We start from the raw sequence: 15340 nt of genomic DNA on the forward strand, positions 1-15340 counted from the left end.
TTATTCAGAGAACGCTGGCCGCCTCACCCATTGAAGTATAGATAAATCATATAATATACGATTATATTATAAATGTATTTTTTTATTATTTCAATAACGATTTTTTTGTCTGCCCTTTTGCATACGACTTTTTAAATTAATTAACAATAAACATGACATTCCACCAACCGACATGCATGTATGCGATGATTTTCTTTTGTCAAAATTCTATGCCTCTTTCACGTTGTCTGCCGGCATTTTAGCCACGAGAAAAATGTCTGTCAACAATTTTACACGTTTCCTAATAAAAAATAAAAGCTATTTGGCAATTATAACTCGTGTACCTTATAATATTTTTAGTGTCAAAATTTCACCCTTTCGATTGGCCGCCCCCGCTTTAAACCCCGGGATCGCGCTGGCAGACATGACTATTTCACAATGGCTACACAAAAGGATACTGCACACAAAAAATTAGCCATGTAACGATAAGGTTTTTTATGTAGCCAGCTCTCGGTCTATAACTTGCAGTGCCCTATCGACCGTCATTGATTTCATGAAAGTTGCATACACATCGCGGGAATGAATGCAATATATCTCGTAAACAGTAAAACTTGAAAAAAAGTTACACATCAATTTGATAGGTTTTTTATGCTCTTTACTTTTAAAAACTTTGCGACAGTAAAAAAATGGTGTCACCCGGAAAAATACAAAAAACTGCGACTATAGTGATGGCTTGAGTGACTTTGGCGCCCTCTAACTTGGTCCTCGTAGGTTTTAGAGGTTTGTTACTTAGAGATGAAAATGTAGAGAATTTAATTCTCTTCATTTTTTGTTCCATAAAATTTGTGGGATCTACGGTTCAGCCAGAAAATTTAATCCAATTTTTTTTCCTCAAAAACGGTGGGGTTAGGTTAAGAATTTTTGAATTTAAGCTAAGTGCCGAGTTAAAGTGCCAGATTAACTGTACTAACTAGTGCAAAAAAATAGGTTGGAAATGCAATCAATTATTTTTTTAAATTTTATTTTGATGAATTTTCTTATTTTGAATAAATTGATCAATTCCTTCGCGAATTATTTCGACCGTTGAAAAGACTTACAATCCTAGTTCTTCTTAAAATATATTGCAACTGTAAGTAAACATAATGGTCCAAGATCACAGAGCGATCAGACATAACTTTTTTTTAGAAGGATGAAGCTCTCAATAGTACTCTCATATGCTTTGAATACCGGCGCGGTGTGTTTGTGGGGTTCACCCTGTGACACCTTAGCAGATACCAGGTGAGAAAGGTAAGAGAAATAAATAACTTGACTTATTTTTAAATGTCTGATTTTTACATATATGTTATTAAGATAGCTATTATAAAGTTATATTTAATCAGTCAGACAGATTGTAATGACCAAACATACTCTAAACACAAAAATTATTTAGCCGTGACTATGAGCGCGGGAGATGCGCTTCCCAGTAAAGTATTTAAATATTTTAAAAATACTTACTGCTTTCGATTTAATATTCTTGCATCTCTATTTAAATAAGATGAGCTTTTTTTATTAAAGTAATAATTAATAAACTAAATTAATTTATTGCATATAAACTACTCAAAACAATTATCGCATATCTTCTAAAAAAAATATTAATTTGAAAAACAAGACACCTTGAATTCTCTGACTTACGTTTTTAAATAGTTTGGATACTGTAAGAGAAAATATTGGAAAATAAGCCTGGGGGTGACATGCAATTCATAGTCGGCCAACTATTTAGTTGCAGATTGGTAACCAATATAATTCTTATGGAGCCGTGCTCACATGCAATCAAATAGTCGGCCGATCGGCTATATAAGTATGTATTGTTTTCACTTTTACAACTAATCTTATTTAAATAGAGTTTAAATAGAGATGCAAAAATATTAAATCGAAAGCAGTAAGTATTTTTAAAATATTTAAATACTTTACTCGGAAACGCATAGGTAGTTCTCCCACGCTCATAGTCACGGCTGAATAATTTTTGTGTTTAGAGGATGTTTGGTCATTACAATCTGTCTGACTGATTAAATATAACTTTATAATAGCTGTCTTAATAAGATGTAAAAATCAGACATGTCAAAATAAGTAAAAGTCATTTATTTCTTTTAGTTACCTTTCTATCTTTAAGTTACCACCTGGTATCTGCCAAGGTGTCACAGGGTGAACCCCACAAACACACCGATATTCAAAGCACATGAGAGCACTACGTATATATACTTTAAACTGTGGCACTACTGAGAGCCTAAGGTTTAATCCTTGTGAAAATAAGTTATGTCTGATGGCTCTGGCATCTTAAAGAAAGAGAAGGTCTATAAAAGAAAATAGGTTGGAAATGCAATCAATTACTTTTTAAAATTTTATTTTGATGAATTTTCTTCTTATTTTGAATAAATTGATCACTTCCTTCGAATTATTTCGACCGTTGAAAAAGCAGGAGTAAAATAAGACCCCTTAATAATGGGCTCCCTCAAGGATCGGTACTCGCACCGGTACTGTTTAATGTATATATATCCGACATTCCACATACAACGTCAACAAAATTTGGGTATGCTGACGATATAGCTCTTGCCATCCGCAGTAAAACTACAGAGGAAGCTCATTAGCCTACTATCAGAAGACCTGTCTGTACTGGGAAAATATTTCGCAAACTGGAGACTAATCCCAAATATGAATAAAACTGAAGTGTCGTGCTTTCATCTCAATAATAAACAATCACGCCTGGAGCCCCGAGTATACTTCAATAACAGCCTGCTACGTTATAATCCTCATCCATAATATCTAGTAGTAACAATTGACCGAACACTCTCGTATAAAAGGCATCTAGAGAATACCGCAGCTAAAATAAATACTAGAAATAATATAATACACAAACTTTGCGGTACTACTTGGGGCGCAAACGCATCCACTCTTAAAACATCAGCTCTCAGCCTAGTTTACTCAGTTGCTGAATATTGCGCTCCAGTTTGGCTAAACAGCTGCCAAGATAATTGACACCAAACTTAATGAGACTATGAGAATAGTTAGTGGCTGTTTAAAAAGCACACCTCTACATACAGCCACGGTACGTACTATGTACGTACCTGGTACGTAATGTTGGGACGAACGTCAGGTCCCTGGTACATACAAGTACGTACAGGTACGTACTGTGTACGTACTAGGGACGTACATTTTCCAACGCTATGTACGTCCCTGGGATGTGGTAAAGTACGTACTATGTACGTCGCATGTACGTACATTCCAGGTACGTATATTTTATGTTTTGTTCCGGACCAAAACTGGACGTAAAATGATCGAAAATACGTACAATGTACGTACTATGGACGTACAATGTACATACTATGGACGTACATTTTTCAACGACGTATACGACCTAGCAATTTAATTAGAAATAATTCAATGGAAGTCAGCTTAAAATATTTATTAATATAAAAACTCAGGTACAGGGTCATCCCTTATGTCTTGATACATCCGTGAGTCTGGCTTCGGTCCGGCAACTACACCCTTAGCGCACTCTGTCTTTTATTGGATGTTGAGAGATATTTTATTTTTTTATTCTCGAACTGCTTCTAACTAAAAAATACAAAAAGAAAACTAAGCATTCAAATATCTAATTCTTGCCTCTGTTTTGAAAAAATTGAATGAGCCGATTCTCAATCATTCGAGGTTGTGACTGTGCTAGGTGAAATAGTCACATTATATTATTACACTTTAACTTACCTTGAAACAACGAGCAACGAAGGCAACAACAAAAGAAAACAAGGTGGAAGCCAAACAACCTACGGCCACCATGACACACAACACAATCGAAAACTGGATCGGAGTAGGTGCGCACACAGTGTATTGTTGTTTTTATTTTTTACGTTGATTAATAAAAGATGGAACTACACTTAGTGCGCACGTGCGCTCTAGCTCTGCCAATCGAAAACGCCATTAGAAACGCCCGACTTCCGATTCCGACAAGACTCGAATGTGAACGAATAACTTAGCGGGAAATTTAAACATAGGACTGTATAATTTTCCTGTTAGGCTTGAATGCATAATATGCATAATATATTGCATTTTTAACCCATCAGATTTCTTCAAAGGCTGTCATGCATTATGGTCATTGGATAATTTAGGAAATCATTTTTTATAGCGGTCGGGTTAGATTTATTAATAAAAGAAGTAGAGGTAACTCGGAACGTTAGCCTAGAAAAGATCCACTGATCCAGTCCATTCATTATTATTGGGTATGTCTGACCAAAATAATCCAGTTATGATATTAAAATTAAATAACATTTTGTAATGCGTTTTCAAAAATTTTGAAGATACGTACGTAGTACGTACTCATATGTACGTCCGTAGTACGTACTCGCATGTACGTCCGTAGTACGTACTCGCATGTACGTCCGTAGTGAAGTCCTACAATGTACTTAAATAGTACGTCCCTAATTGGTCCCGGGACGTACCGACGTAAAATAGACATAAAATGTACGTCCCTGGGACGAAGTGTGCTGTATGGACCTTGGCTGCCCACTCTGAGTCATATTGCACCTCGCAATATTCGAAGACAGGAAAGACTCGTTAAGGAATATCAGAAAATATTCTCAAATCACCACCTTCCAGTCCACAATGACTTGCCAGATACTCGTCTGCGGAGACTGAAGTCTAGATCCCGCCCACTACTATTAGCAGAACAACTTTTGGGAGAAAACTTCAGTATAAATGATAAATGGAGGGAGTACTGGGACTCTTTAAAACCAGATCAAGCAGCTTATGTCATCGACCCTACAGCAGCTCTACCAGGGATGGAGCTGCCCCGCAACGAGTGGAAGGTACTCAACAGGGTAAGAACGTCTCATGGCATATGTCGTGATTCTTTTTATAAATGGGGACTGACGGGGTCACCGACTTGTGACTGCGGAGAACCACGTCAAACTGTTCATCACATTGTAACTGAATGCCCTCTTATAGCATATGCAGGAGAAGCGAGTGATTTCTTTGAAGCCACAGACACCTTGTTGAACTGGATCAATAGCCTCGATTTTAAAATTTAAGTGTACTTTTTGTAATATGTTTTATGTATAACTTTTTTATAAATTTTTAGACTTCTAGTTTTATTTTTACAATTTGTGACAATCTGTTTACATGTTATATTGTGTATGAATATATACATTTGATGGGGTGTAATTAAATCTATGTACGCCATACGCTAATTAAATAAATCGACCGTTGAAAAGACTTAGAATCAGAGCCTAGTTCTTCTTAAAATATATCGCAACCGTAAGAAACACATAACTAAATACAATAAATATCACAGCTTATTCCTCGAATAAATGGCTACTATCCGTTGCTATCATTTGTGCAAAGAAACTGTTCTCGTTCTGCATTAAAACGTGGGGCTCGTCGAACTCGGCAACTTCTCCCTTCTCCATAACAAGAATTTTGTCGCAGTCCAAAACGGATTTCAATCTGTGAGCGATGATGAACACTGTACAACTGGCAAAATTATCGGCGATCGTCTTTTGCACGAGGAATTCGGTTTCGGGGTCCATGTTTGCCGTGGCCTCGTCCAAAACCACCACTTTGTTCTCTCTGATAATAGCTCTGGCTAGGCAGATCAATTGTCTCTGGCCGGTAGAGAAATTAGAACCGTGGTCGGTGATTAAAAGATCTAGAGTTGGAATATTACCAGTCATATGGACCTTTCCTATAGTGTCCCAGATTTCCTTGTCGGAAAATTGATTTAAAGGATCGATGTTCTGGCGGATAGTTCCTAAAATGATATACAGGGTTGTTCACCAGGTACGACACGGAGTATTGTAGCTAAACGATTAGATTTTTACAAATTGTAAGTTTTGGGTTCGTTGAAGGACTATTAGAGCTACAATTTAAAAATATTTTTGCAACATACAGAGTGTCCAAAATAAGTAAAAAATATTACCTATAGTTTTATTTTTTTTAATGGAACACCCTGTATATTATTCTATTTTTAGATTCTACGATTGAAATAAAGGTAAATTTGATTAAGGTTTATCACACTTAAACCTTCCCGTTTTTGAAATATATTCAATTTTGTAAAATTACAGTAAAAATTTTAAGGCTTCATTTCTCACTTCGATTAAGATTTCTCCAAGGGTATCAAAGTTTTTAATACTAAATATTTACTGAAGTTTATTTATTGATCACTTATTGTGTTGCAATAATAAAAATAATACTACCTGATACAGAATGTCTAAAAATTTATTTCAAATTATTACTAGCTTTAAACGGCAATAACTTGTTTAATTTAAACGGAACACCTTGTATATTTTATGAGAATCAGATGCACAATATAATTGTTTCTCAAATGGTATTATACCATTTTTTATCTATTCCTTCAAGTTTTTTGTAGAAAATTGATTTTCTTATAATTTAGACCTCATTTATCAATATACCTCTAGACTATTGACATTTTAGATTATTTTTAAAGATGTAACAAATTTCAAAGAGTACAGATACTAATATTGTCGATATAGTTCGTTTATTTCCTTAAAAAAACTGTTTAAATATTTGTTAACCAATTAATATTATTCCAGTATTCAAACTACATCAATTGACGCAAACAGCGTTGATTAATAATAATTGCTCCAAATGCTAAAAAACTGAATTTTGTATGTGTATTAGCACAAACTACTCTAAATTAGTTTGTGGTATTAGACAAGTAACTAAATAATAAAAAGTAACACCTTAAAAAATGTATTTAATTTTTTGACGAATGCTTATTTATAACAACAGAGACGTTCATTTTCATAACTTATTATTATATTGATTTCTAATTGAAATCCACATTAAAGCTTCGTTCAGAACCTCCCAATTAGTGGAATAGATTAGTGGTTGCATTTTACTTTATACTTTTTAGTTTACGATGATTCACAATGTTAAAATACAATTAAAATTAATAAAATATCCTAACAACAGCTTGCGGTAGTCTGTTGTATCCATAGAGAAAGCATAATATTTAGCTTATAAAACAATAAACTTTTGATTTCTAATCAAAATATTTCTTGGCAGATGATAATCAAAGGCCAAAATGATATTCCTCGCAAATTTTGAAGTATAATTAGTGGAAAAGTCAAAAGTTTGTTAACTTTTTCGACTATTTGAAAATTAGTACCACTAATTATGACGTTCTGAATGCTTACATTAGAAATGGGTGACCAAACTTCTACGCTAATTGAAACCACTAATTTATTCCACTAATTGGGAGGTTCTGAATGAAGATTTATTTAAAATAATTTATTAACTAACAAAATTAAGTATGTTATTAAGTAATATTTGGGCGGAAATAATGGTGGTATATTTAATTAATGGTATACTCTTCTATAAAGTTTTTTAATAGTTTTCCTTTTGTAAACAAATGGGCTAGTAATATTATCGTTTTTAGCACCCGTACATTTTGTACATTTGTTACTTTAAAAAAATCGAAAATGTCAATATTCTATGGGTATATTGATAAATGTGGGCTAAATTATAAGAAAATCAATTTTCTACGAAAACTTGAAGAGATAGGTAAAGATGGTCTAATACAATTTGATAGACAATTAAATTGTGCATCTGATTTCCCTAAAACATACAGGGTGTTTCATTTAAATTAAACAAGTTATTGCCGTTTAAATCTAGTAATTATTTAAAATAAATTTTTAGACACTCTGTGTAAGGTATTTTTATTATAGCAACACAATATCTAATTAATAATTATTAAACTTCAGTAAATATTTAGAATTAAAAACTTTGATACCCTTGGAGAAATGAAGCCTAAATGTTTTACTGCAATTTCACAAAATTGAAAATATTTCAAAAACGGTAAGGTTTAAGTGTGATAAACCTTAATCAAATTTACCTTTATTTCAATCGTAGAATCTAAAAATAGAATAATATACAGGGTGTTCCATTTAACAAAATAAAACTATAATATTTTTTACTTATTTGGGACACTCTGGAACTTGTAAAAATATAAAGCAACCCAAAGCTTACAATTTTTAAAAATGCAATCGTTTAGCTACCGTATGATCGAGAAAAAACGGCATCAGCGATGGCTATGAAATGAAGATCGCTGTCATTTTATATGTAAATTTATATGGGGAATGTCGGAATGTCATCGATCGTCATTTCCCAGCCAACAATACTCCGTATCGAATATGGCGAAGAGCCCTGTAGATAATAAACATTTATTATAAAAAATAAAATATTTAATTCTTAAGGGTGATGTACGCTTGGTAGTAGATTAGTCGTTTATGGAGATCGGATGATATTTGTGGATTTATTATTTTAAATTTAGATTATTATTTGTGGATTTATTATTTAATTTAGATTATAATACATCTGTTTCGCCGACTTCAAATTTTTTTTCAGAATTGAAGTAGTGGCTGCAAAAACCAAGCAGCTCCACTTTTCTGCGAAACTGAGATCTTTACCGAATTGCCCTCTAAAAAATAGTCCAATCGTTCCCTGCAACAATCAGATACCTCCATTTAACAGTACACAACGTTATTTGGAGCTGCCTGGCTTTTGGTTTGATGCAGGAACCAGGGTAGCTCCTGGAGCTGTTTTTAGCAAGTTTTTTTTAATTTCTTGAAATGGAGCTGATTATTGTAGCCACCCCTTCAATTGCGTTATTGTCGATTCATTAGAAGAGTAGCAGAATTTCTTTAATTTTAAATACAACACGTGATAATGTTATTCTCTTTTAGAGAACTACTTTTATTTATCATATTTTTGTATATACTTACCTATGATCGTTAATGATTTGAATTAAAGAACACAAAGATTATTTAAAAGAAACGTTTTTATCTGAATCTAAGATTTGTCAACATTCATGGAACATAGGACACAGAGTAGATTTTAATGATGCAAAAATTATAATAAACGAACTAATATCCTCTAAACAATAAACAAATGACAGTTTTTTAAGTATCTTTTATATCTTATAGAGACTTTTTTAAATATCTTTTATAATTTTTCCATTGTTAAATTATACTCTGTGCCCTGTGTCCCATGAATGCTGACAAATTTTATATTTACAAAAATTGGAAAATGACACTGAATAGAACGACATAATATCATATGTCAACTTTTAACATTCTCGCTTGAAAAATCATATTTTAAATTTCAATCAGAGTGCCATGATGGTTGTGTTACTTACTGCAACTTTATTAGAATATTTTGAACGGGAAAGCGGTAGTAATGACCCTTTATTTCTCTTAAGTGCTATTAAGAAGGTGAGTTTAGTTGATGTAAATAAAAACTGTTTATACAAGGTGGCGCACCTCATTGCCCACTTTTATATATTTTTTTAATCAAAATATTTCAGGAAACAAAAATAACTCAATTATAGATATAGAGGGTGGCGCACCTCATTCGCCTCGGTTTATTATACGAAAACGGAAAGATGTAGAACCAAAATATTTTATGGGTATATGTGGGGAGGTAATGTGCACAATTTAAAATTATTTTGAAATGTACAGGGTGTTTCAGAACTAAGATCCATACCAAAGTTATATTTTTTCTTATGGAACACCCGGTATTTTATTTCATTTTTGGATTCTTGGGCTTTTGGTATTTATTATAAGGGTTAAATATGTTTAAAATTTTTGGTTTTTGAGATATTTAAAGTTATTTAAATTTGCATGCTACAATAGAATAGGTTATTAACACCCTGTACATTACTTTTCAAAATTAGTTCTTGTCCTGAGTTTAAAGGTAGAGAAATAAACTTTACAGAACAATGTTATTTCTTCCTTAAATGTATACAGGGTTACTAATAGGTATATACTAATAGGTTTTTTTATAAATCACATTACCAGCTCTGCGAAATAGGACAAGAAGTTTTTCAAAGAAACGCTTATCAGGAAGATTCCTATTTGTATATCTTTGAGCATAAGCCCTTGAGGTCAAGAAGCAATTTTCCTCACAAAATAATATCACTAGTAACATATTTATTCATTCCGCCAGCAGATACTGCTTTATTTTTCTTGATAAAATAATGAATACTTACTTATTAAACTACTGTAGGTAAATTTAAGTAAACTGTTATAAATTATAAATAATAATGTCCATAAACTAATGTCGACTTTGAAAATAGTTACTAACTGTTACTAGAAAATTGTCATGGCGACACCAGCCATCTTGATTGCAATTTTATTTAGAAATCGCTCTTTATTCAAAATCTGAGCTAAATAAGTATAGGATACCCTAATATAGTTTGAAAGAGCATTTGAATCTGCTACGATTTATTTAAAAAATATAGGGTGTTGCATTTGAAATAACGAAGTTTTTATATAAAATATATTCTTTAAATAAATCAGCTTGTCAGGGCTATCAACTTTTGATAGCCCTGTATAAATTTAAGGAACCAATACCATTTTTCAGTAAAGTTTATTTTTCTACCTTTAAACTCAGCATAAGAATTAATTCTGAAAAGTAATGTACAGGGTGTTAATAGTCTATGCTATTCTAGCATGGAAATTTAAATATCTTTAAATATCTCAAAAAATAAAAATTTTAAACATATTTAACCCTTATAATAAATGCCCTTTTTTGGACACAAGAATCTAAAAATGAAATAAAATACCGGGTCTTCCGTAAGAAAAAATATAACTTTGGTATGGATCTTAGTTCTAAAATACCCTGTATATTTCAAAATAATTTTAAATTGTGCATATTGTCTTCCCACATATACCCATAAAATATTTTGTTTCTGAATCTTTCCGTTTTCGTATAATCAACCGAGGCGAATGAGGTGCGCCACCCTGTATATCTATAATTGAGTTATTTTTGTTTCCTGAAATATTTTGATTAAAAAAAATATATAAAAGTGGGCAATGCTGTGCCGCGCCGGTCAAGATTAATCACGTGACTAAAAGTTTATTTGGTATGAACTGTAGCTGTAGTTATTTATATTATTACATAGTTCCCAAGTAAACCTTACCTTGAAAGAGCATAGGATCCTGGGGAATAATAGATATTTGTTTACGCAGGAACTTCAGCGATAGATTTCGAATATTGACACCGTCAACTAAAATGGTTCCTTCGTAATTATATAACCTGAACAGCACAGAAATAATGGACGATTTTCCGGCTCCGGTTCTTCCGACAATGCCAATTTTGTTTTTGGGTTTCACTCTGAAACTTATGCCTTTCAAGACCTTTTCAAGCTTGTAAGTTAAAGAGACATTCTCGAAAACTACTTCGCCCTTAGTCGGCCAGTGTTGTAATTCCTGGCCTTCATAGTCCTCCTTAAAAATCAAAATAAATATTCGCAAATAAAATGCAAATTATATTGTAATATATTTGCTACAAGAAAAGACTAAAGCGGCTCATACATTATCAAACAAATTGCGCAACACAGGCTGTTGCGCAACGAGTTGCCAATGTATGGTCCTGTTTGATGCGTTGCACAATTGTTTGATAAGTTTCAATAATTTTTAAATTCTTTTGTGCAACAGGACTGTTTGCGCAACGCGTTGTGTAGTGTATATGTGTGTTGCGCTTCGTTGTGCAATATTTTAGTTCTTTTATCCAAATTCTTTGTTTTCTTTTTCGTTTTTTGGTATCATCGACATCATCTAGGGCATGTACGATAATAATTAACGCAATGCCAGATGAAGACATGATTATTTCTCGAACAATGCACAACTTTTAATAAAAAGTTTGATCAAAATTTTACGAAGAGCACGGGTGATGCAGTTGTGCAACACAACGTTGCGCATCGCTTTGTTGCTCAATTTGTTTGATAATGTATGGGCCGCTTTAGAACAAACCTTATGGTGTTCTTTCGAGTAGTGCGTAGTGTGTGTTGTTAGTAGATTATCGTGATGGTTATGCTTATATGATGACTTATTTCAATAATAAAATTATCAGGTTACGGAGTAATTTCAAAAATCAAATTATAATTCGAATGATTAATCACTCATACTATAATAAGTATAAAGATCGCATTTGCAACATCGCAAGTATGTCATCCCATCATTCATCACTCGAATTGGCAGTATTGGCAGTGTAGTCATCACCACATTAGTTGAGACAGGGTAAAACACGAGAATTATTCATCGGGAATAGGGTTGTTTGTCTTTTTCACCCTCTATTAGTTTCTTAAGAACGATAAAGAAAAATATATGGATCTCTTGTGTTCGTGAGTCATTGCGAATAAGTAGATTATATTTTTTCATCATTCATTAAAAAAATCGAATTATTTTTCGATAATCCGATGATGATTATTCTTATAATCGAATTATGAATGAATTTTAATTTGAATTATCCCATTAGTAGATATAACCATATTATAAAGTTATTGACAACCAAATCGCCATTAGGTAAAGTATAATAATCAGAAAATGTACTCCCAATCATTTCCCTAAGTTTCCAATATTTTGGTATATAATATGTTCAAATAGGTTAAGATAGGGAATTTCGGAATTATCATAAATGATGAAGAGGTAATAAAAATAAGTTTGAAGACATTATTTTGGTGATAGTTTTGGTGAAGCAAGCACATACACACAATGTCCAAAATTATTGCATATCAATGTATGGTAAAATCAAAAGACTTTCCAGGAAATATAAATTTATAAAGTTAATCATGAGTTAGTTTGGCCTACATGAAAAAGCTATTTCTGTATTATACACTTTTATTGTAACTAAATTTAATAAATAATGGAAAATTAAGACCTTAATCGACGTGATACATGATACAGTTTGTCTTGATATAATTGTCCTAAGCCGTGCAAGCTCTATACAGGGTGTTATTATTTAAATTTAACTCTTTACTTGTTATTTATCCATGTTCGTTCTTGATTCGGCCCCATAAATAAAAACCCAGGTATATAGAATACGATGACCAAGCTGGCCATAGAAATATGCCGCTCAAGCGTCTCTGTCTACTAAAGTAAGTGGTATCCAAGAAGCCCCACACATTCATAGCAAAATAAGCGGCACAACTGCACCATCATGCTGATGAAATTGCAACAAATGCAATTTCATCATGATGGATCCCCTAACAGAATTGGCAATTCATCTCTTACAAATTATGGATAGGTCGTTTCATTTCGATAATTAATAAAAGTCAAATGCTAGAATTCCTGCCTAAACATTTACTGACTAACGGTCTTGGTGCTGAACTACTTGTATCAAGGGTAGATTTGGACCATAGTTTGTTAAGATTCGCATATTCAGTGCTACATGAAAAGTGACCTATTCGACAAAAACTGTATAATATAATAAATAACACAAATAACAGGTAAAACACGAAAACAAGTGAAATCAAGGACGAACTTGGATTAATAACTAAATTACGTTACATGAAATAAACCCCTAGTTTTCGGCTATACGAAATTCGGCCGTTCTCTGTTAAAAGCAATATGGCGGCACAAAATCCCTAGAAATTTTAATAAAATTATTGATTGTCCTTCTTGTCGACTTTCGGACATTTTAATCTGACCTAACCTAACCTACCTATAATTAATGAAGAAATTCGTAAAAATTATATGGATGGATGATAATGTTACGTAAACACGTTCAAAAATTTATGACGTATTTTTTTTAAGAAAACGCCAAAAATTCGGATGCATGCAATCTAAATTTAAACATTTTGATATTTTTACATAACCAATTAACTTTTTTTTGTTTCCTAGCCTATTACTAAGCGGCAGCCTAACATGATTTGTTCTCTTAATATCCCCGATTAGAGAGAAAATAGAAAGTTGCGGTTTGGCGTTGATATTTTGGAAATTTTGTGCTCTATTTAACTGTGCAAAGAGAAATATAGCCTCCTATTTAATTTTTTACGCAAAAGCGCAATAACTGTTATGATGTCAAACAGCGCCCTCTAGCTACCACGAAAAAATCTACGGAAAAAAAATTTATACTGGCGATCATTAAGGAAGAAAAGCTCTTTTAAACGAGTCCTAGTTTGTTTAAATCGGCTAACCTAAATCAGAGTTATCCTTATTTTAATAAAAGCAAGTTTAACCTTCCCCCACCACTTTATTTTACGAGATAGAGCAAAATACTCTATATAAAAAAATACAAATTTCTCGATGATTACAATAATAATATTTAAAATACCTGTTCACCTGCATATTTTTGAAAAAAACCCTGTTTTCTGATTGGCTATCAGAAAAGCGCCCCCTAGCGGACATTTTTCGAACTTGAAAATGATTTCCTTCGATTTCTCTTGGTCGATTTACTTATTAGAATTTTTTTTCCAAAGTTATACTATAAGTAGTTTCTGAGATACAGCCGATGCGACGTCCATTCTCATTTAGTTGGCCACCCGGTACTTAATGGGTTCCTTCTAGCAATTATTGACTAGCAACTGACGATCTTGTGCTGCAGTAGTGAGCTTTTTGCGACCTCTTCTTAGTCGGTCCTTAACATCATTGGTTTCGCGAAACTTTTTATTAATTCTTAAAACATCACTTTGATTGATACCTATAATTTCTGCCACTTTTGGTGATAGACTTTGTTGTAGCAAAGTTACTACGCAGGAGAGCTATACTACTAATCCGCACAGCAGGAAATTTATAAATTCTAATGAAATATAAGTTAACATTTCTTATCTTTACTTTTTGTTAAAGTTTGTGCAAAACATGTGAACAATACCTACATACTGAATATTTACTTCTAAATATACAAAGATGCTCTATTTATGGATATGCAATAATTTTGTGAATATGTGTATGTACTATATAGGACGTTAGCCAATATAGTTACTCGATAATCAGTCATATTCTTTACCTGTGGCACTTCAGTATATTCTAGTACTCTTTCAACAGAAGTCATATCATTCTCCAGGTCTGACCACTGCAACAATGCCCATTGAACTAAACTTGCTAATGTTGCAGCTTTTGTAATGGCCAAACCCACATCTCCTGAAGCTTGTTCTAAAATTTATGTATTATAAAGTTGGACTAAAGCAATATTTTATTACACGATATTATTAGATACTTAAATTATAAGGTAGGTCATAATAGCTTATGACCATTTTTGTCAATTTGTTCTATATTAGTTATAGAATTAAAATATTCCATATTATTAGCTACCTGAAGCAAAGAACAGGAATCTTCCAACAATGAGACTTAAAAATGTAGCCGATAATATGTCCATAAAGAACGCAAACGCCCTTCTGATGCAAAATGTCATATAATGAGCTGAAGTATAAAGGTCTTGATGTCGGTCGAATTCCTGAACTAATATTTTCTCTGCTCTGCTGGCTCTTATAGTTGTTACTCCTTCCATTGATGCATTTAAATGACCAATTAGCGGACTACGGGCTGAAATATAAGTCATTTTATGTAAACATATACATAATTATAGTTTATAG

At 32.7% G+C, this 15340-nt stretch overlaps 2 protein-coding genes across 2 annotated transcripts in view; one reads left to right on the plus strand and one right to left on the minus strand.

Moving 5' to 3' along the window:
• The first annotated feature begins 3002 nt into the window (after positions 1 to 3002).
• On the plus strand, positions 3003 to 5004 carry LOC115885710. Its single transcript, XM_030904696.1, has 3 exons — positions 3003 to 3050; positions 4504 to 4826; positions 4954 to 5004. The coding sequence occupies exons 1-3, from the start codon at positions 3011 to 3013 to the stop codon at positions 5002 to 5004; spliced, it is 414 nt and encodes a 137-aa protein (XP_030760556.1). The 5' UTR covers positions 3003 to 3010.
• A 234-nt stretch (positions 5005 to 5238) lies between these two features.
• LOC115885766 (probable multidrug resistance-associated protein lethal(2)03659) overlaps positions 5239 to 15340 on the minus strand; it is a 43409-nt gene continuing 33307 nt past the window's right edge. The window contains exons 11-14 of the mRNA XM_030904777.1: positions 15060 to 15290; positions 14755 to 14900; positions 10949 to 11255; positions 5239 to 5755 (exon numbers count right to left, since the gene is read on the minus strand). Of these exons, the coding sequence (XP_030760637.1) occupies positions 5301 to 5755; positions 10949 to 11255; positions 14755 to 14900; positions 15060 to 15290 (1139 nt within the window). The 3' untranslated portion in view covers positions 5239 to 5300. The remainder of the gene's footprint in view (positions 5756 to 10948; positions 11256 to 14754; positions 14901 to 15059; positions 15291 to 15340) is intronic.

The sequence above is a fragment of the Sitophilus oryzae genome, unplaced genomic scaffold, assembly GCF_002938485.1.
Source record: "Sitophilus oryzae breed Bouriz unplaced genomic scaffold, Soryzae_2.0 scaffold_41_pilon_pilon, whole genome shotgun sequence".
Lineage (NCBI taxonomy): Eukaryota > Metazoa > Arthropoda > Insecta > Coleoptera > Curculionidae > Sitophilus > Sitophilus oryzae.